General features: G+C 47.4%; 2 protein-coding genes and 1 long non-coding RNA gene across 3 annotated transcripts in view; 1 reads left to right on the forward strand and 2 right to left on the reverse strand.

Moving 5' to 3' along the window:
* LOC120872251 overlaps positions 1 to 1,605 on the forward strand; it is a 4,593-nt gene extending 2,988 nt beyond the window's left edge. The window contains exon 2 of the long non-coding RNA XR_005723207.1: positions 127 to 1,605. This is a non-coding gene — a long non-coding RNA (uncharacterized LOC120872251). The remainder of the gene's footprint in view (positions 1 to 126) is intronic.
* Positions 1,606 to 8,135: 6,530 nt separating this feature from the next.
* PNMA8C (PNMA family member 8C) lies at positions 8,136 to 9,111 on the reverse strand. The gene is given in 2 exon segments (XM_040252472.1): positions 8,136 to 8,559; positions 8,562 to 9,111. Coding segments are annotated over 2 exon segments (597 nt in total). The 3' UTR covers positions 8,136 to 8,512.
* Positions 9,112 to 9,439: 328 nt separating this feature from the next.
* On the reverse strand, positions 9,440 to 14,776 carry LOC120873097 (actin-related protein 2/3 complex subunit 3-like). Its single transcript, XM_040253835.1, is given in 3 exon segments — positions 9,440 to 9,733; positions 14,100 to 14,526; positions 14,528 to 14,776. Coding segments are annotated over 3 exon segments (936 nt in total). The 5' UTR covers positions 14,743 to 14,776.
* Positions 14,777 to 22,809: the final 8,033 nt, after the last annotated feature.

Raw genomic sequence — 22,809 nt, forward strand, 5'->3', positions numbered from 1 at the left:
TTAGCAATGGAGACAAGCCCTTTAGAGTGGTGGAGGTGGGGAGGTCTCTCAGGTTGAAAAATATCTACCCAAAGATTTTACACCTTAATTCCTGGAATTTGAAAATGTTGCTTTATTTGGAAAAAGGGTCTTTGTAGATGTCAGTAAAGATTTGAGATGAGATTGCCATGGATTATCTGGGTGGACCCTAACTGCCATCTGGAATGTCCTTTTAAGAGAGAAGCAGGACTTCCCTAGAGGTTCAGTGGTTAAGAATCTGCCTGCCAGTGTAAGGGATGTGGGTTTGATCCCGGGAAGATTCCAGATGCCACAGGGCAACTAAGCCCATGCACCACGACTCCTGAGCCCATGTACTACATACAACTACTGAAGCTTGCAGCCTAGAGGCCATGCTCGGAAACAAGAGAAGCCATCGAAACAAGAAGCCGAGCACCGCAACTGGAGAGTAGCCCCTACACGCTGCAGCTAGAGAAAGCCTGCACGCAGCAATGAAGACCTAGCACAGCCAAAAGAAAAAAAGAAAAGAAAGAAGCAAAGGAAGAGGATGCAGACATAGAAAAGAGGCACAGAATCAGAGGAGGCGATGTGAAGACGGAGGCAAAGACCAGAGTGATGGGGTCCCAGCCCAGGAACACCTAGAGTCACCAGAAGCTGCAAGAAGTAAGGAAGCCTCCTTCGTAGAGTGTCTGGAGAGCGCACAGCTTTGCAGACACCTTGATTTTGGACTTCTGGCTGGCAGGGCTGTGAGAGAGTAAATCACAGTTGTTCTGAGCTAGCTGGTCTGTGGTCATTTTTTATAGCAGCCACAGGACAGGAACCGAGACCCCCTAGTGTAGCTACTAATTCTTCAGACTCCAATGGAGAAAACTTTAAATTAAAACCTTCAACTTTTATTCCTTGACCTTGTCTCTGCAGAATAATTATTGCTGAAGTGAAAGAATTCTGGCGCTGTGTCCTGACCCCCAGCAGGCTGTTTTCGGTGATGGGAACCTTGGAAATGTTTTAAAATGCCTCCTGGCCCAGCCTGCAGAATTTCTGTCTGCTGCCTGCCCCTAGGTGCCAGCCTCATACTAGGGCAATCCAGTGGTTAGACCTCCCTTCTCTCAGGAGTCAATTAAACCTTTGGCGTTTATGTATCTTTCATTGAACTTTCTCGCAAAGTCGTCTCCCCCTTACTGACCACTTGATCTTACAGATAACATCTCTTTGAGTCTTCATGACCACTCTCAGCAATAGGTACTATTATTATCAACCCATTTCACAGATGGGAAAAATTGAGGCATGGAAATGAAGTACTTTACTCATGCGGCCCACCTCCAGACCACCCCACTGTTTATTTCATTGTCAGCTTTACTGAAAGCATACTTTACATCTTATACAACATATTCTTTTTAAAATGTCCCCTGTGGTAAGTTTTAGAGTCATGATCACCACCAGAACCCTAAAAAAAACCATACCCCCAAAAATATATAGAACCCCCCAAAACTTCCCTTGCACTTTTTGTGGCAGTCCCCTTTTGCCTACCCCCCGACCACTGATCTGATTTCAGTCCTTCAAGTGCTGCTTTTGCTAGAATTTTATATTAAAAGAATCATATAGCATGTGCCCTTTTTGTCTGGCTTCTTTCACTTAACATCGTGATTTTGAGATTCATTTGTGTTGCTGTGTGTATCTGTAGTTCATTTCTTTTTGTTAGCTATATGTGATTACTCCACAGTTTATCTGTTCATTGTCAGTAGAGATCTGGGTCCTAGCAGTTTTATGATTAAAGTGTGTTAGTCTCTCAGTTGTGTCTGACTCTTTGCGACCCCCTGGACTGTAGCCCACCAGGCTCCTCTGTCCATGAGATTCTCCAGGCAGGAATACTGGAGTGGGTTGCCATTTCCTACTCCAGGGTTTATGATTATAGCTGCTATGACTATTTCAGAGCCTCTGTTTTTCACTGCAGGTTGTATAATCTCTGGTTGCAAAGAATCTATAGCATGGGTACCAGTAGCCCCAATTTATAGATAAAGAAACTGAGGCCCAGAGCAGTGAAGTCAGCTCTCTGAAGGCACACAGCTAAACAAGTGGCAGAGTCAAGAGTTGAACCCAGGCCTGTGTAGCTCCAAATCCTTTGCCTCTCCCTCTATTGTGTGCTCGGTTGATGCCAGCCACAGTTGGGTACTACTGTCTCTTGAAGTCAGAACTTTTGTGGATTCACCAGCCTGCCCCTTGGCATCCCACATTCCAAAGCAGCCTTTTGTCAGCACACAGAGAACATATTGTCTCCTAAAGGAGCTTGGTACATATTTGTCAAGTTCCGGAACCAGAGATCTAATACCAGGTTGACGTGTTCTTTGTTAACGCAAAACACCAACTGACACTGGACCCAGGATCCCAATGGCCCACACTGAACAGCTTCCCCCTGTCGGTCACTGCTAAATCATTTACACATCTGAACAAATTTACTCCTCCCATAAACCTGGTGAAATAGGTTACTATCATCCCCATTTTACAGATAAGCAAGCCGAGTCACCGAGGGTTAAGTGGCTTGCCCAGGCTCACGCTCTGCAAAGTAGGGGAGCCAGGACTTGAGCCTAGGCCATCTGTTCAACACTCCTCACCTCCAAACCTCCACACACCAGACATGTTCCTTTAATTGCCAGGCTGCCTAGTGAGGAAACCAGTTAGAGGAATTTCAGAGTTAGCTCCACTATGCACTTGCAGAGATATTTATCTGTGTTGTGTCAAGGTTTTGGATCAGGAGATATGGACCTGTAAGTCCCATAGCTCAAGGGATGGGAGGATACAACGAATTAATGAAGATGAAGGACTCTGCCCAGTGCCTGCAACACTGGATAGCTGTTACTATTTTTATTCAAGAGAAAATTTTCACCTTTCCCATTAGCCACTGGAAGCCCGTGGGACAGGAGAAAGCTGTGTGTTTTGTGTTCTGTTGGCCATGAGATCTGATAACACCCCTTTTCAAAAACAGTGTGGGGGCTTCCTTGGAGGCTCAGTGGTAAAGAATCTACCTGCCACTGCGGGAGACACAGGTTCGATCCCTGGCCCGGCAAGATTCCACATCCCAGGAATAGCTAAGCCCCTGCACCACAACCGTAGAGCCTGTGCTGTGGGTCCTAGGAGCTGAAACTACTGAGCCCACGTGCCCTACGACCTGTGTTCCGAAACGAGAGAAGCCGCCACAATGAGAAGCCTACACACTGCAACTGGAGAGCAGCCCCTGCTAGGGAAAAGCCCACACAGCAACAGAGAACCCAGAAATAAATTGCTTCTCCAAATTAAATCTACCTTGGACCCCCACCCCCAACACATCGAAGAATGGGCTATGATTGCACTGGATGTTCTTGCTCAGTTGCTAAGTCATGCCTGACTCTTTGCAACCCCATGGACTGTAGCTCACTAGGCTCCTCTGTCCAGGCAAGAATACTGGAGTGGGTTGCCATTTTCTTCTCCAGGGGATCTTCCTGACCCAGGGATCGAACCCACGTCTTCTTTGTCTCCTGCATAGGCAGGCAGATTCTTTACCACTGAGCCACCTGGGAAGCCATTTATTTTATAAGTTCATATTTGTATGATATAGCATCAACCACAAAGAACAATGATTTTTAATTGAACCTACGTTTTGAAAACGGGTTTACAAAGGCCAGTTACAACCTTCCATCAGCTGCTGCTGCTAAGTCACTTCAGTCATGTCCGACTCTGTGCGACCCCATAGACGGCAGCCCACCAGGCTCCCCCGTCCCTGGGATTCTATCAGCTAGCACATCCAATTTACTTAGGGTTTGCAGTGTGTCAGCCGTGTCTGGACCCACACTGATAAGTAGCTTCAAATGGCAACTGTTTCATGCAACAGTTCGCATTACAATCTCAGGATACTCTTCAATTGGTCTAGAGAAACTCAAAAGAGAAGTGGTAGGAGTTTGGGGTTTTATGAGCAGCCTTGAACAATCACTCATGTTCTGTCTACAAATGTGAATGTTTATGGGAAACACCCCAAGCCCACAAGAAGCACAAATGCAGTCTTTTTTCTTTTTTAAATGCAGTCTTAATACTGCAATATGATGAGAAGAAATGTCACACTGGCCTTTGTTTCTATACAATGAATGTGCCTTGATGGGAGAATAACATACTCCACAAATGAATGTGCCTGAGGGTTGTGTAGCCTTTATTCTGTAAACTCTGAGGGAACAAGAGACAAAATAGTACAATATTCTGTGAGTGAGTATGCACAGGTTGGCAATTTACAAGGAATACAAAGATCAATTGTTCAATCTTGTCTGACTCTCTGCAACCCTGTGGGCTGCAGCATGCCAGGCTTTCCTGTCCTTCACCATCTCCAGGAGTTTGCTCAAACTCATGTCCATTGACTAGGTGATTCCTTGGTGGCTCAGATGGTAAAGAATCTGCCTGCAATGCAGGAGACCTGGGTTCAGTTCTTGAGTCAGGAAGATTGCCTAAAGAAGGGAATGGCAACCTGCTCCAGTATTCTGGCCTGGAAAATCCCATGGACAGAGGAGTGGATTATAGTCCATGGGTGGCAAAGAGTCTGGCACAACTGAGCAACAAAGATCAGTAGAGAGCTCCAAACTTTCAGACCATGGACGCTTTTGCAAGTTGTTCAGATATACCTATGAGGATGGCAGGAACGGCTTTATCCCAACCGTTGACCAAAACAAAGGCTTCCAAGGCTGATGGTAGACAGCCAGCTTGCGGAACGGACAGAAATCAGAGTCTTGCAGGCTTTGGACCATGTCAAAGCAAGTGAACTCTGAAACTTCCTCTGTCTTGACAGCTGCTGTAAATGCAAGGTCTTAAGAGGAGTTTCTGACTGCCTGAGGGTGGGTGGCTTGCCTGCATCCTGGCTGCCAAGGTGGGGGCATGGGGAAAGGACTTCCACCTCTTGGCTCTGGGAGGGGGGCAAAATGGAGGTAGCCTTGCAGAAATAAGAAAAGGGATTGGATGCTAGAGTTCACAGACATGACTGACGCCCACCATCATAATACACTGAGTGGCAGGGGAGGGGGGCCGTCTCCACTATTACAGTTTGGCAGGTAAGGATCTGAGTCTGTCTCTGTAAATTGCACTTAAACATTATTTATGTATCTGTGGCTGTGCTGGGTCTTCACTGCTGTGTGGCTTTTCTCTAGTTGTAGAGAGGGGCTGCTCTCGAGCTGTGGTGTGTGGGCCTCTCAGTATGGCGGCCTCTCTTGCTGTGGAGCACGGGCTCTAGGGCAATCAGACTTCAGCAGTTGTGGCCCCGGGCTCTAGCGCACAGGCTCGCTCAATACTCTGGCCCAGAGTACGCAGGCCCAGCTGCTCTGCGTGGCATGCGGGATCTTCCCGGACCAGGGATCGAACCTGTGTCTCCTGCACTGGCAGGCGGATTCCCCAGTTGCATTTTAAAAAAGAGATTCAGCTCACATCTTTGAAGACCCTTGAGCTAATGGATGTTTGCAAACTTCTAAGTCAGATGTCCTGACGAGAGCTCTGTCTATCCACAGACACTTGCATTTTGCTTGATTGATTTCATTGTGGTTTTCCCTCACCATTAGGGGGGACTCAGCTTATAGACTTGGGGACTACCCACTAATGTTGTATTAGTTGTTTTTTTGCCATGCAGGCACAGTGCGATCTTAGTTCCCTAACCAGGGATCGAGCCCATACTTCCTGTAATGGGAGCGTGGAGTCTTAACCACTGGACCACCAGGGAAGTCTGTAAACTGATCATTCTTTTTTTTTTTTTTTAACTGATCATTCTTGAAGGTAACCTCTATCATTGCTGGTTTGGGACCATTCCCTGGAAGCCTCGTCTTTTGTTCTTTAGAGAGTAGAGCACAATAGAGCTTCTGGGTTTTAATTTGGGGAGAACCATATCCTCACCCCGGATTTCCCAGGTGGCGCTAGTGGTAAAGAACCCCCCTGCCAATGCAGGAGACGTAAGGGACGTGGGTTCGATTCCTGAGTGGGGAAGATCCCATGGAGATGGGCACAGCAATCCACTTCAGTACTCTTGCCTGGAGAATCCCATGGACAGAGGAGTCTGGTGGGCTACAGTCCACGGGGTCGCAGAGTCAGACAGGACTGAGTGACTTAAGCACGTACATGTACCCTCACCCCAAGCGCCACTCAGAGCAGAAAGGTCCCACCACTGATCAATCCTGTAAGGGAGACCCAGCCTGTAGAAGACAGTGACAGCTTTTTTCAAGTCACACGCAGAGCAGTGAGGTTTCCATACCTGGTAAGGAGGCACCTCACGTTCTCTGCCATGGTATCTGCTTGCCTTGTGCAAAAGAGTGGCCCATTGTGGACAAGCTTGCACCAGATGTATATTAGAGGTGAAAGACAAAGTCGCTCAGTTGTGTCCGACTCTTTGCGACTCCATGGACTATACAGCAGGCTCTGTATTGGAGTGAATAGCCTTTCCCTTCTTCAGGGGATCTTCCCAACCCAGGGATTGAACCCAGGTCTCCCGCATTGCAGGCAGATTCTTCACCAACTGAGGTATCAGGGAAGCCCAGTTCTTATAAAAGACAAAACAAAACAAAAAAATGGCTCCAGACTTTGCAATGGGCGGATTTCTAGCAGAGCCCAAAGCTGAAGGGGTCTGGGCCTCCTCCTCGCAATACCCACCCAGCAAGAGGGTTTGTCCCCAACATCAGGCCGCTATGAATGGCAAAGGGGATCGTGGCCTTGTTCCCAAGCACGGATCTCCCTGAAACGTTCTTCCTGCTTGGCTATTCCTCAACTCTGGTAAGAGACCTTCTGCAAAACCCTGGACTTCCAGACCCTATTTCCTCTTCCACTTCTCGAAAACACCTGTTTATGCAGGCGCCAGAAGCAGCCTACAGTCTCCATAGCAACCCTCTGACCGGCTGCTAGGCTCCAACTGCGACTGCGCAGCTGGTACCCTGGCATCTCCGGGTTGTTCCACTCTGTGGATCTTTGGGACTCATCCTCACTCAGAAGTTACCCTCACCCCACTCAAATAATACCCACAGGCGTATTCGGGTATCACTCCCACAGCTATTCCCTTTTCCAGATCTTTCAGCCCAAGGGAATGAACTCAGGTCTCCTACATTTGCAGGCAGATTCTATGTTGTGCACAACTACTCAGATATTACCCATTCGAGTTTATGTACTCGCTCATACTCGAGATGCTACCCACACACTCAAGTGACCCATGCTCGCTCATATGTATTCAACTATTCAAACAACTCAGACGTTACCCACGTGTCCTCAAATATTTAATATGAATGCTGCGAGGGCAAGGTTTGGGTCTCTTTTGTTCCCTAATGTATCCACAGTGCCTGGAATAGTGCCTGGTGATGCTTTCAAACTGCAGAGCTGAAGAAGACTCTTGAGAGTCCGTTGGACAGCAAGAATTTCAAACCAGTCATTCCTAAAGGAAATCAACCCTGAATATTCATTGGAAAGACATGCTGAAGCTGAAGCTCCAATACTTTGGCCACCTGATGTGAAGAGTCGACTCACTGGAAAAGACCCTGATGCTTGGAAGGATTGAGGGCAGGAGGAGAAGGGGGCGTCAGAGGATGAGATGGTTGGATGGCATCACCAATGGACATGAGTTTAAGCAAATTCTGGGGGATAGCAAAGGACAGGGAAGCCTGGTGTACTGCCATCCATGGGGTTGCAAAGAGTCGGACATGACTTAGCGACTGGAACACGACACTGTAGGTGTCCAGGAAACATTTGTTGAGTGAATGAATGATTCATACTCAACCAGATATTATCCACATCTGTCCGCATGGTACCCACACCCACTCAGAGGTTCCCAAGTAACTCAAACATTAACCACTCACTAGCAGGGGTGTGAAGAGAAGGCGATGGCATCCCACTCCAGTATTCTTGCCTGGAAAATCCCATGGACGGAGGAGCCTGGTAGGCTGCAGTCCAGGGGTCGCTAAGAGTCAGACATGACTGAGCGACTTCACTTTCACTTTTCACTTTCATGCATTGGAGAAGGAAATGGCAACCCACTCCAGTGTTCTTGCCTGGAGAATCCCAGGGATAGGGGAGCCTGTTGGGCTGCCATCTATGGGGTCACACAGAGTTGGACACGACTGAAGCAACTTAGCAGCAACAGCAGCAGCAGGAGGGGTGTAAAGGTAGAACCTCGTGTTGGGTATGCTCAGTTCTGTATCCCCAGCTCCTGGAACAGCTCCTGGGGCATGGTAGGTGTGCAATACACATGAATGAATGGACCAGTGATCCCCACTCAGCTAGATGTTAACTGCATCCACTAAGATGCCACCCATGAGTTCACTCAGATAAAAATACCCACCTTCACTCACACTAATCAGATGTTACCCATGCTTACTCAAGTTACCCACTCTCTTGAATGATACCCATCCTCACCGCATCATCCACACGACTCACATTCCCCAAGTTTACTTAGAGGGTACCCACCTTCCCAAGTCGCTACCCACACCCACTCAGCTGACGCCCAACCTCACTCAGCCGCCCCCAACGCCCACCCCAGGTCACCTCACAGCTGCTTGTAAGATGCGTGGTGTTGTCAACGGTTTTTCTGTGCTTCCCCTTGCCTTTCTTGCCGTCTCCAGCCTTGCTCTCCTTCTCTGGGGAGTCCAGAGGTGGCACTTGGACCACCCAGTCGGTGGCCCCAGCCCCCCGCTTCTTCCCTGGCCCCTACACAATGCACTTCCTAGCAGGAAGCTCTCTGGGGCCCATCACTGTTGGACGCAGCTCCTGTCTCAGGACCCCGGACACATCCTTCACCATCCCGCCCTCGCTCTGTGGGAAGGTCGGTTTGGTCAGGAACTGCTTCTGGGGCATGTAGACCACGCTCCACGTTCTGCCGTTGCCCTTGATTTCCCTGGGGATCACGGCGTAATTGATGCCCTCAGCCAGCCTAAAGGTGGCTGCTCTAGAGCTCTCTTCTTCCACAAAGGCCTTTCCAGCCACTTCAAAGTTTTAGGATGGGGGTAGGGGACTTATGATCTTTTCAAACTTCTCATGACTGCAGTCTTCCGGGATACCTCGGATCATCAGGGACTTGTAACTGTTCACCTCAAGGGCCTGGCACCCATGCTCCAACAGTGCAATGTCCTTGCCCCCAAACAGCATCTTGCCCAACTCCCCGAGGGGCAAGTATGCCTGCTGGTGCACACCTGAGCTGCCTCAGGAATCAAAAAAATTATCCATGATGCCACACTCAAAGGTGAAGGGAGAGGCCTCAGAGGGCCCAGTTTGTCCACGTTGGTCAAACATGCCCTTGGCCCTGCCCACAGGGCTGCAGGTGTCCAGCCTTCTATAATCTTCCTCCGAGGGGGTGCTTGGGAATTCCTTAGGGACTTAAACCATGTGAAGCAGGGGGTGGGTGTCTGCCAGCGGTCTGGGGAATCCTGAGTCCTAGGCCAGGCTGCACCGTGGAGGGTCTGAAGATGCTGCTTCCTCATTCTTGGCGGTGGTCTTCAAAGGTCTTGCAGGCTCTGGCACGCTTAGCAGATCTGGAACTGCTGATCATTCCAGGGGTGCTGCCAGTGGGGTATCGTGGGTGGGTGTCCAGCAGGCAGGAAAGCTCATTCTTTGCCACTGGCCCAAAGGCTGCCCTCACCTCCCTGTGGCCTGGCCGAGACATGGATGCGGCCGCTCGCTGCACTAGCTCCCACAGTGACGTCACCGCCTTCTGCTCCGAGGCCCAGCAGTCTCCATGGCAACCATTAGAGCATTGCTTCTGCTGGTCACTCTGCCCAGTTGCGTAGAAATCAAGAGTCCGAGGGGCTCATTCAGGGATGAGGGGGTCAGCCACCTGCCTTCAGACGTACACTCTTTTCTCCCTTGAGAAAATGACTGATTCAAGGAATCGTGGGACAGGGAATATACAAGATGATCTTGTAACATTTTGGGGGGTCAGAAAGTAAGGATATACTAAAAAAATGATGGAAACAGGTGGAAGGGCACAGAAACAGCTTGAAGCGCTCCCACAGGGCTCCTATGGGTCAAAGCTGCATGTTTTGAGCATCAAGGGTATAAGTGAGGGCAACAGATCATAGCCCCTTGAATAAGATAGGGATCCATAAATCTGTGTGGCTATAAATAAATGGATAAATGGAAAGTTTGGTGGAAGAATGTGGGCTGTTACTTTTTCTTGTACAAAACATGAATCAAGAAGAACAAAAATATCTCCCCCCACCTTCCTGGGCCACAGTGGCATGTGAGATCTTCCCGGACTGGGGATTGAACCTATGCTGTGTGCCATGGTAACACAGAGTCTTAACCACTGGGCCACCAGGAAGTCCAGGAGCAAGTGTGTTTAACTAAAAAGGTCCTGCACGTCACAGTGAAGATCTCTCATTTGCAACAAAGATCCTGCTGGCCCCAAATAAGACTCAATGCAGCCAAATAAATAAATAATTTTTTTAAAAAGAAGAATTCTAAGAGTTCTCAACACAAGGAGAGACATTTTTTTTTCTTTTTCTTTTCCTTCTTTTCTTTTTATTGAGAAGAGGTGGATATTGGCTGAAATTACTGTGGTAATCATTTTACAATACAGTAAGTCAAACCTATATGCTGTACACCTTAAACTTATTCAGTGTGTGTTAGTCACTTAGTGGTATCTGACTCTTTGCAACCCCATGGACTGTAGTCCACCAGGCTCCTCTGTCCATGGAATTCTCTAGGTAAGAATACTGGGGTGGGTTGCCATGCCCTCCTCCAAGGGGTCTTCCCAACCCGGGGATCAAACCCAGGTCTCCCGCATTGCAGGCAGATTCTTTGCCATCTGAGGGAAAGAATCTCAGGGAAAGAATCCCTTGCCACAGGGGAAGTCCAAAACTTTTACAGTGATGTATGTCAATTGTTTTTCAATAAAACTGAGGGGAAAAGAGACTTGTAATAAAGATCTTTCTAACAAACTCCTTGCAAAAAACTTTTTTTGCCATGAATTTATGAATCCTTGAGGCACCATTGCATATCCCTGGGTTTACACACATTCCAAGTAGAGAGGGAGGGGACCAAATGGTCTGCTTATTGGATCCACCAATATTGCCTGAGAAGTCTCCCTGTTCCTGGCTCCAGGCGACGTGTTGGGCATACTTGAGTGAATGAAACAAGCTCTGCTTTTAGGAGTTTAATCCAGTGGTTATGACTGGCCAGGCCAGCCTGTTTACAGCCAGGGAGAGAAACACTATAATTATCACGAATATAATATTCTGATACTTGGTGTGGGGTGTAGAATACAGAGTATAATAATTGGGACATGTTTTGCTGAGGTTTAAAGAAAAAACTAAATAAAATATTCTGGGGAAATTTGAGCAACAGATCCCTATCTGGACTCACCCGGAGAAGGCTTCCTGGAGGAGGTGACACTGGATGGGATCTTGAAGGACACATAGAATAACCACAGCAACAGTATTGTTTTTAAAAGGTGTCATCACTGTAACTTACATAGGGTATGCTGCGTGCCAGACAACATTCTAAGCCCAGCATCTGTCTTTAATTCTTTTAACCACTTTTTAAGAAATTCAAATACAATTTATTTACAGTGTTGTATATGGTATAGCCATAAAATGGAATATTATTCAGCCAAAGGAAGGAATGGAATTGTGATACATGCTTTAACATGGATAAGCCTTGAAGACAGTATGCTAAGTCAAAGAAGCCAGACACAAAACACCACATGTATATGATTCCACTTATATAAAGTCTCCAGGACTTCCCTGGTGGTCCAGTGGTTAAGACTCTGTGCTCCCAGTGTGGGGTCATGGGTTCAGTCCTTGGTCAGAGAAGATCCTGCATGCCATGCAGTCAAAAAAAAAAAAAATTCTCCAAAATAAGTAAAGCTGTAGAGATATAAAATTGATTAGCAGGTGCCAGGGATTGAGGGAGGAGGGAATGAGGAGTGACTGCCTAATCAGTATCAGATTTCCTTTGGGGATGATGACAGTTCTTGGACTAGATAGAGGTGATGTTTGCACAACGTTGTGATGGTACTTAATGCCACTCGTGCACTTTAAAATGGTCACTTTTAAGGCTTCCCTAGTAGCTCAGTGGTGAAGAGTCCTCCTGCCAGTGCAGGAGGAGCAGGCTTGACCCCTGGTCCAGGAGGACCCCACATGCTGCAAAGCAACGAAGTCCACGCACCACAACCACTAGGCCTGTGCTCTGGAGCCCAGAACCGCAGCTATGGAGCCCCAGAGCCTCTGCTCTGCAACAAGAGAAGCAGCTGCAATGAGAAACCCACACACCACATGAAGAACAGTCCCTGCTCGCTGTGACTAGAGGCAAGTCCTCGCAGCAACAAAGACTCAGCACAGCCAGAAATAAATAAATAAATGAAAGTATTTTAAAAATAAATAAAAGTCATACATGCTTAACAATGACAGTGAAAGGGCTTCTCTGGTGGCTCAGATGATAAAATATTCGCCTGCAACGCAGGGGACCCAGGTTTGATTCTTGTGTCGGGAAGATCCCCTGGAGAAGGGAATGGCAATCCACTCCACTATTCTTGCCTGGAGAATCCCATGGACAGAGGAGCCTGGTGGACTACAGTCCATGGGGTTGCAAAGAGTTGGACCTGACTGAGCTACTAACACTTCCACACTTTATTCCTGCTTAAAATGGTTAATTTTATATTACATGAATTGTACCTCAATTAAAAAAAATTTTAATGACTCTATCTTTGGCTCAAAAGTTTAGAATGTTGGTGGGTCTATTCACTACGATGGGGAAACTCTAGGGAGAAATGAGCTATGAGGTCAGGAATTCTGTTTGGGGGGGTTCTTAAATTTGATATGCCTAGCAGACATTCAAACAGAGTTAGACATACAAGCCTGGAGTGCAGGGAAGAGATGGGGTGGGGATATAAATTTAGAAGTCATTGGCACATGGGAGGAATTTTAAGCTGAGGAGGAGGGTGAGATCATCTAGAGAGTGTGGAGAAAGGAGAGAAAATGGTGAATCAGTGTCAGACAGAAGAGGAGAAAATGAGAGAAAGGATTAAGGATTGCGCCAGAAGGGAGAACCCCAAGAGTATGCATTTGAAGAACAAAGAAAGGAGTAGCAAAAGACTGGAAGTGGCCCAAATATCCATTTATAGGGGCTTCCCTGGTGGCTTAGTCGGTAAAAAGAATTCTGTTTGCAATGCAGAAGACCCAGATTTGATCCCTGGGTCGGGAAGAGCCCCTGAAGAAGCGCATGGCAACCCACTCCCGTATTCTTGCCTGGAGAATTCCAGGGACAGAGAAGCCTGGTGGGCTACAGTTCTTGGAGTCGCAAGGGTTGACTTAAAGACTAAACCACCACCCCCACCATCCATCTATAGACTGTTTAGCAAATCATGGTACATCCATATAATGGGAGACACACGCATGTAAAAGAAAAGCAGGAGAGAGTTCTCTTTGCTGGTGTGGCAAGATTCCCTTTCTAGGAATCAATGTACTAAAATCCTCAAGATGTATTGCTTACATAACAAAGCAAGGTATGTGTGTTTAAAGCTAAGGGAAGAGTTACAAAGAGAAAAGTAATGATCCATGCCAGAGCAACCTAGCAGATGCAACTGTGATCCAGTAATCAAAGCAAACATCCCCAGGGGTAGAATATACTGAAATCAGGTGCCCTTGCAATGACAGACCAAGGAGGACATGTCCAGGGAATCACTTCCGGGGAATTCCTGCCAAAAATGCATCTGATCGCCAGGAGACACCAGACAAACCCACATGCAAAGTCATTACACAAAAGAGGCCTGCCCTCTTCAAAGTGTCAGGGTCACAAACATCCAGGAAAGATGGGAAGGGGCTCCAGGGTGAAGGAAGTGAGAAAGAGACGACTCAGTGCAACTCCCAGTCTCACATGACATCCCAGGCTGGGAAAATACAGTTGCTGGATAGGATATGACTAGGACGATTGACGAGACTGAATATGGACTTTGGATTGGATAAGCGTGTGGTGCTAATGTTGAACTTCCTGAATTTTTAAAAAGTATTTTTTTTCTTTATCATTATTAAGTATCAGCTGAATACTGCAGACATTTCAAATCACCAGTCAACAACTCATTCTTCCCCACCCATCCCACCCCAAATTCTTGATAAAGAGCTCTTCAAATAAAGACACACTCTTCTCTCCTCTGTATAAAACTTTAGGAAATAAAGGCAAAGAACTGCATACATCTTGCTGCAAATGCTGCCCACAGATGTGGAGACAGTGGCTGCCCAAGGCTGCCTATATTGTCCAGGTCCTGAAAGACTCTTGTTCATGAATTGTCCCTTCACAAAGCAAGTCCACCACTTGCTGGGTTTATCATTCTGAGAGTCAAAAACTTTCTCACAAAGTCTCAGTCCAGCCTCTTGCCTCAGCCATTGTAAGCAGGCCCTCATCACTTCATCTTCCTGTTTGTTTGCAGGTTTGGTGTAAATGGCATTAAGTGGAAAACCAGGCTCTCTGGGAATGGGAAAATTAGTGATTCCCAGTGTATACATTTCTTTCTCGCCTTGGCTTTTAGAAGTGCACTTTTGGAGTTTCTTTAGACACTCAGAAACGTAGAGTTATATATATCAAGATCCTATCGGCTTCATTCTTAATTTCATAGTTTTTGAAGAAGACATTGGCCTTAAAGTAATAGATAGCTTCATCCACAGTATCTGTCTCTTTTGTCTCTCTCGGGGCAGGTCCTTTGAACTGACTTCTGATGGGCAACAGTGTCATATCTCCAATGAGTTTGGTGTCAGGGTCCATGAAGAAAGAGTAGTAAGCTGGCATCTTGGAAGCGCCTGGATCTCAACCGTGATGAAGAGAATCTGGTTAGAGCTCGGTGGTTCTGGTCTAGTCAAAAAAATAGTTTTTAATTTAGGTCTTACTCTCTTTTATTTCATTTATTTTTATTTTTAGTCTTTGCCGGGTGGCATGTGAGCTCTTAGCTCCTGGATCAAGGATCAGACTTGTAGGCCCTGCACTGGGAGTGTGAAATATTTACCACTGGACCACCAGGGAAGTCCTGAATTTCTTGATTTTTGATAACTCCCATGGTTCTGTGAGGAAAAGTCCCTCTTATTTTTAGGGAAGGAGCACTGACAGACTGAGAGGTAAAGAAGCATGATGTATGCAACGTATTCTCAAAAGGTTCTGAAAAAAAATAGAGAGAGAAAAGGATAGGGGACGGAGCGTGTCAGTTTCCTAGGGCTGCCATATTAAAATGCCACAATCAGGATAGCTTAAAACAATAAAAATATATTCATTCACTTTTCTGAGGCCAAAAGTCTGAAATCAATAAGGCCATGCTTCTGCAGCTTCTAGGGGAAGTCATTCTTGCCTCCTTGCCTCTTCCTAGCTTTTGGTGATTTTTTAATTTACATACTTTTATTTTATTATTTATTTAGGCTGCACTGGGCCTTCGTCAAGGCGCATAGGATTTCTCGAGCTGGGGCACTCCAGGGGTTCTCTAGTTGTGGTGAGGCCAGTTCAAATTCTGGATCGGGAAGATCCCCTGGAGGAGAGCACGGCAACCCCCTCCAGGATTCTTGCCTGGAGAACCCCACGGACAGAGGAGCTTGGCGGGCTACAGTCCAAAGAGTCAGACATGACTGAAGTGACTTAACAAGCATGCTGCCGGCAAGTGGATCTTAGTTCTCAAACCAAGGACTGAACTTGCAGCCCTTGCATTGGAAGGCAAACTCTTAACCACTAGACCACCAGGGAAGTCTGCTTCCAGTGGTTTGCTGACAAGCCTTGGCTTTCTTTGGCTTGCTGCTGCTGCTACTGCTGCTAAGTCACTCCCCCGTCCCTGGGATTCTCTAGGCAAGAGCACTGGAAATGGGGTGCCATTTCCTTCTCCAATGCATGAAAGTGAAAAGTGAAAGAAGTTGCTCAGTCGTGTCCAACTCTTAGCGACCCCATGGACTGCAGTGCACCAGGCTCCCCCGTCCCTGGGATTCTCCAGGCAAGAGCACTGGAGTGGGGTGCCATGCCTTCTTTGGCTTACAACCGCACAACTCCCATTTCTCCCTCTGTCACGTGTGCCTCAGTCTTGATTCACGTGACTGTCTTCTTACAGGACACCAGTCACATGGGATTTGGAGTCCGTTCTACTCCAGTAAAACTTCCACTCAACTGATTCTGTCTGCAACCACTCTTTCCAAATAAGTTCACATTCTGAGCGACTGGGGATTATGACTTCAAGACTTCAATATATCATTTTGAGGGGAGGGACACATCTCCTAACAGGAAGAAAAAGGGAGGGCTGCGGAGAAAGAGAGAGGGAATGATGATTTATACATGGCAGAAAATTACAGGGATGCAGATCTTAGTCCCGGTTTGCACCTCAACTGTAAGCTTGAAATTAACCAGCACAGAGTGGAGAGGATTTCAGGGAAGGGGAGGACAGCCAGATAAGGGCAGAAAAACAGCTGTTTTGTTGACTTTACACAACGGAAGACCCTGCACTTTGGTAAAAGTCACCCCGTTTGAGAACTGGGGACAAGAATCAGATACAGAGGGTTGGAAGAGTGAGTGACAGGTGTATTTGTCCAAACCCAAGGATGGTGGTTCTTTAAAGGTGTTTAAAACAGGGGAGGGACTTCCCTGGTGGTCCAGTGGTTAAGAGACTGCACTTACGCTTCGAGGGGAGCAGGTCTGATTCTTGGTCAGGCAGCTAAGATCTCATGTCTCCAAGCATGCCCCCAGTTTTTTTTAAAAGAAAAGGAGAGGTGGTAGCTGGAGGTGGGGGTCAGGAAGGGAGTCTGAAAAAACAAGAAATGATTGATGCAAGAGAGATTGTTAAACAGGTTAGCACAAGAGGGAACCTTCCAGGACCCCATTGCAGAGAAGGGACTGGCTTTTGGTGGAAGTGTGGCCATTTCCTCCAAGAACAGAAGAGAAAGACAAGTAAAATGTTGGCAAAGGTGAATTTCAGGCTGAGAATCGAAAGAAGCAAATTTTAATTTTATTTTATTTTTAAACAAAAATTTATATAGTGCTAACACACCAGACCCTGTCCTAAGCAATTTGCAAATATGACTCATTTTATTTGCAGAAAAAATCCTCAGAGAAAGATATGGTTATAATTTCATCCCCATCTTACAGATGAGAACACTAAGGCCCAGAGAGGGGAAGTGTCTTCCTCAGGGTCACACAGCTGGTAAGAGGCAAGTTTTCCTGGAGTCGGGCAGTTGGGCTGCAGAATCCGACTCAAACCCTACCCCATAATACCTCTGCCTGTCTCGCCTCTGTTCTTAACAAAGGAAGATGCGCGCTCAGCAGTTGAGAATTCGAGCTCGATGGGGGCACTCAGAGGTTCGAGGACAGTGGAGAATCACCAGCCACAGTCTTGGAGAGGAAAATTTTCTAGAAAAACAGGAGGGTTAGGCATCTGAGGTTTGTGGTCCCGGGTTTCCTGTGAAATCGAGGAGGCTGGCTGTGGGAGTTCTCCCTGACTTGTGGCAGGCCATGGCATTTGGACGAGCAGCAGGGTCGGGAGGGGGCCCTTCCCCAGGCCCCAGACCATCTGCAAATCCTCCGTGCGCTCTGGAATCTGGCGCCGTCTGGCCCATTGGTCCGTCAAACCCGCCCACCCGGTGCTGTTGGAGCTGAGCTCCGAACGAACACGTCCCCAGGCTGAGGGTGAGGGAAAGGCCTGGAAGGGTGTTCACAGGCCGAGGTCCAAAGGAAACAAGTTCCACTCCAGGAGTGGTAGCCCACTGGCTGGGGGTGGGGCGCTGTGGGGATGGAGGGAACGGAGGGACCGCAGGGCCCAGAATTTGGAAGATTTGCTTTGAACCCCTGGGACTGGGTAGGGGCAGGGGTGGGGGGACAGTGGGGACAGGAGCAGGGGTGGGGCTGTGGCAGGTCCCCGCCCACGGTTCTGGCGACTAAGACAGGCCCGGGACTCTGGAGTCAGCCAGATGGGAGTTTGAATGTCAGTGCTGCGAGTTACATCCAAGTTTCTGGATGTAACCTGAGGCTCTGTGGAGGGCTCAATAATGTCCCCCAACGCCAATTGCTATGCTGATCCTGCAAGCGTGTCACTTCCTGTGGCAAAGGACTTCACAGATGTGACCAAGTTAAGGATCTTGAGATGGAGAGAGGAACCTAGATTATCCAGGTGGATACCCAACAGAATCGAGAAGATTCCTTGTAAAGAAAAGAGCGAGGCAGGAGGGTCAGAGTCAGAGAAGGAGGGAAGCCAAGTTCCAAGTGATGCAAGAAAGGGCCCTGGGCCAAGGAGTGCAGGCGGCCCCTGTATGCTAGAAAAGGCAGGAAAGTGATTGCTGCCCAGAGCTCCATAAGGAACACGGCCCTGCTGACCTGCACAGACTGCTCACCTCCAGGACTTAAGACAATGAATGTGTGCTGTTTTAAGCTGCCGAGTTTGTGGTGATTTATTGTTGTGGTGGTGGTGGTGTTCAGTCGCTGCTCGTTGTCTGACTCTTTGCTACCCCATGGACTACAGGATGCCAGGCTCCTCTGTCCTCTCCTGACTCCTGGAGTTTGCTCAAATTCATGTCCATTGAATTGGTGATGCTGCCTAACCATCTCATTCTCTGCCACCGCCTTCCCTTTCCTCTTGCCTTCAATCTTTCCCATAAATATATATATGTGTGTGTGTGTGTATGTATATGTGTGTGTTCTATGTGCTAAGGTGCTTCAGTTGTGTTGAACTCTTGGCGACCATATGGACCGTAGCCCACCAGGCTCCTCTGTCCATGGGATTCTCCAGGCAAGAATACAGGAGTGGGTAACCATTCCCTTTTCCAGGGGATCTTCCTGATCCAGGGATCAAACCCGGGTCTTCTGCACTGCAGGTGGGTTCTTTACCGTCTGAGCCACCAGGGAAGCCTTTATATGTTTATTCAGCTGCATCGGGTCTTAGTTGCAACACACAGGATCTTTGTTGCAGGGTTTTTAGTTGTGACCCCTGGTCCCCCTGCATTGGGAGTGTGGAATCTTAGCCACTGGACCAACAGGGACCATCTCCATTCTCGAGAAGGAGAAAAAGCAAAAGAAATGAATAAACTCTATGGCTGATAAGATGGTGGTAAGGGCCGGTTAGCTAACAAATCAAGAAGGGGGCCTGATAGAGCTGGGGGACTGGGTCAGGGGAAATTTGTAGAGGAAGGGCCATTTCAGTAGAGACCCGAAAGAGGTGAGAGAGCAAGTCTTGTGGAAATCAGGAAAGAATCTTGGCAGAAGGTTTTAGCAAGTGCAAAGGCCCTGGGGCAGGAGCATGTCTGGAGTTTTCAAGAGAAAAAAGCAAGAAGGCTAGTGTGGCTGGCAGTGAAAAGTAGGGGGAAATAGGACCAGAGAGATGGCAGGTGGAAGCTTTGGGTCCAAGGCAAGGTCTCTGGCTTTTAAAAAATCTTTTGGCCATGGCACGTGGGATCTTAGTTCCCCAACCAGGGATCAAACCTGCGTCCCCTGCATTGGAAGTCCAGAGTCTTAACCACTGGACCACCAGGAAAGTCCCAAGGATTCTGGCTTTTATTGGGAGTGAGATAGAGACAGACACAATCTGACTTCAGTTTTAAAGATTTCCTCCGGCTGCTGAGTGGGGAACACACTGCGAGGAATAAGAGTAAATCTGTGATCCCAGTCAAGCTACAATCATAGGAATAATAATGGGGTTTGTTGGAGCAATAAACGAGGCTGTGTTTGTAGAGCAGGTGCCTGGCACATATGTTAGACTCTAATTATTACTGTTGCAGTATTATTGTTGTTGCTGTTATTTCTCCCTTGTCACAGAAGATTTCAGAGTCACAGCTTACCATGGATTGTCCCCCAGGCTGTGAATCCTAGTCCCCAGAGAGCGGAATCATCCTTACCCCTCACAGGACCTCCTGTTTCCTTCTCTCACACTCCCTTATTCATCACAGTCATGACACTGGACTCCAGTGGTTACTATGGTAACCCAACAATTGTTCCCTGCCCCCTTCTTCACTACCCACTTCTGGTTTTGAGGCTGAAAGTCAGGGACTCATTTTTCCAGCATTCTTGACTTCTACTCACAGTCATGTGACACCATTATGGCCAAAGAGATGAAAGCAGAAGTCAGCTGGGAAGCTTCTGGTAAACCTTTGTGTCCCTGATAACAAGACTCTTCCTACCTTGATTGTAGATGTGATGGTCAGAGTTGTGGCAGCCATTCTGTGGTCATGAGGCAACAGTCATGACCGTGAAAGTCAACACTCTGAGGGATTATGAGGCAGAAAGACCAAGAACCTGGGACATCAGAGGTCACTGGAGCAATGCCTGAAACTACCTTCTTCCAGATTTTGTGTTATGTGAAAAAAATAAGTACCTGTTTATTGATATCATCATTTCCTAGTATTTGCCATCACACACATTCTTTACGGAAGAGAAACTGGCCCAGAGAGCTGTGGGCTGAAACTCAGCATTACCCAGACAGTTGTTGGAGGTGCTAGGACAGAAGTACAGGAGGGGGTGGGCTCTCAGATCTTAAGACCAGAGAGAGACAGCCTCAGTTCTTCTTTGGAAAAAAAAAAAAAAGAGAGAGAGAGAGAATGTGGGGAATGTGGACTTAGAATGTGCCAGGAGCTTCTCCTGAAAAACAAAAATTGGTCTCAGATTCAAAAGATAAAGCCAACAGGCAGAGACATGCAGAAAGGAGTCAGAGACAGAACCATGTACATTCCCAGTTGTCCTCAAAGTGCCAACAGACAGACAATAAAACCACCCTGCTCTGCCCACGTTGTATTTCCAAGAGCCAATTCAGCTTTTTAAAAACAGAAGGCTGGGGTGGGAGGGGGATTTAAGAAAGAGGGAAAATACGGATGCTCACGGCTGATTCACTTCGTTGTATGGCAGAAACCAACACAACCAACGCTGTAAAGCAATTACCATCCAATTAAAAATTAAAAAACAGAATCCTAAGCTTCTAGACTGAAAGCAAAATAGCCTAATAAATACAGCCTCTTAACTCGGTGCAGTCAGTACACAGGGGAAGATGTTTGCTATCAGTCTTCCCTGGAAAGAGACTCTCTGAATGTACACCAGAATCTACCTGTGACTTGTTGGTCCAGAGCTGGGAAAGGAATATGTATCTTTCTATGAGGTAGACTTCACCTGGGGAAACCATAAACTTCATTTCTTCTGTTGTATCAGTCAGTCAGGTCAACATTAGCTGCTGTAACAAACAAACAAACCCCCAAATGTCTAATGACTCAAACAATGTTAGGAATTCATTCTTGCTTATGTAAAGCCACGGTTGTTCTTCATTGCTGATGATTTTCCTCAAGGTGTTCTCAAGGAACTCCAAGAACCCGAGTTCCTTCCACCTTCTGGCTCCCCCATGTTCAACATTTGGCTCCTGAGGTTCTGGGGGTCATCTCTGTCCCAGCTGGCTTGAAAGAGGAACAGATTTAGAAAACCATGGGCAGGAGGTTTAAATTCCCTTCCATTCATGTCCCGTGGCTTAGAACTCAGTCATGTGGTCACACTTAAATGCAAAGGAGGCTAGCAAAGTGTCTTCCAGAGGTGTGCACAGCAAAACAAGGAATTGGTTTTGCAGAACTACTAGGAATCTGCGTCATGCTGCACAATCCTAAAGCAATAATATAAAACACAATTACAGGTAATATAATAACGATGATGATGCTGTGAAATGGGATGTTGGTCTAGCGAGCATCCCGTTTAGAACCACTGCCTTCATGTTCCTCAGGAAATCACGCCTCTCTCCATCTCCTCCCCGTTATTCCCACAGCATGAACTCTATATCTGGTCCCAGGGTCAGCACACAACCCACTGAGTCACGTGCAGCTCAACCTGGGGGTTTTCCTAGAGTGACTCAGAGAGGGGTCTCTCTTTCCTCTTGCCCCTGGATGAATCTGGGAGGACAGAAGCCCAGAGTTGCTGCAACTGTGCTGTGAACACAGCCAACGCCCAAAACACTCTAGAGACAGAGACATCGCTCAGTGCCTGGACTCTGCCATGCCTGAAGTCAGACTATCCTTGAATTCTGTTAGCCAAAAGAATCCCTTTGTAGTGAAAGTCACTCAGTCGTGTCCAACTCTTTGTGACCCCATGGACTATACAGTCCATGGAATTCTCTAGGCCAGAATACTGGAGTGGGCAACCTTTCCCTTCTCCAGGGGGATATTCCCAACCCAGGTCTCCCAAGTTGCAGGTGGATTCTTTACCAGCTGAGCCACAAGGGAAGCCCAAGAATACTGGAGTGGGTAGCCCATCCCTTTCGTCCCAATCCAGGAATTGAACCAGGGTCTCCTGCATTTCAGGTGGATTCTTTACCAACTGAGCTATCAGGGAAACCGAAAAGTCCCGTTGTAATAAAATTTTCTTTTATGTAAACCAGTTTGAACTGTGGTTCTGTTATTTGCAATGGACTAATGTCCATTTAATTCCCAGGTGGCTCAGCAGTAAAGAATCTGCCTGACAATTCTGGAGACTTGGGTTCCATCCCTGGGTTGGGAAGATCCCCTAGGGAGAAAGAAATGGCAACCCACTCCAGTATTCTTGCCTGGGAAATCCCATGGATCGAGGAGCCTGGTGGGCTACAGTCCATGAAGTCACAAAAAGTATGACATGATCGAGCGAATGAGCAGGCATTCATGCAATAAAACTACTGGCACTCTCAGTATTACTCTAATTATAATAATAAAAAGCTAAAGGGACTTCCGTGATGCTCCAGGGGTTAAGAATTCACCTTCCAATGCAGGGGACTTGAGCTCATTTCCTGGTAAGGGAACTAAGATTCTACATCTGCATGTGTGCTAAATCGCTTCAGTCTTGTCCAACTCTGTGTGACCCCATGGACGGTAGCCCGCCAGGCTCCTCTGTCCATGGCATTCTCCAGGCAAG

The sequence above is a fragment of the Oryx dammah genome, unplaced genomic scaffold, assembly GCF_014754425.2.
Source record: "Oryx dammah isolate SB20612 unplaced genomic scaffold, SCBI_Odam_1.1 HiC_scaffold_13, whole genome shotgun sequence".
NCBI classification, from domain to species: domain Eukaryota; kingdom Metazoa; phylum Chordata; class Mammalia; order Artiodactyla; family Bovidae; genus Oryx; species Oryx dammah.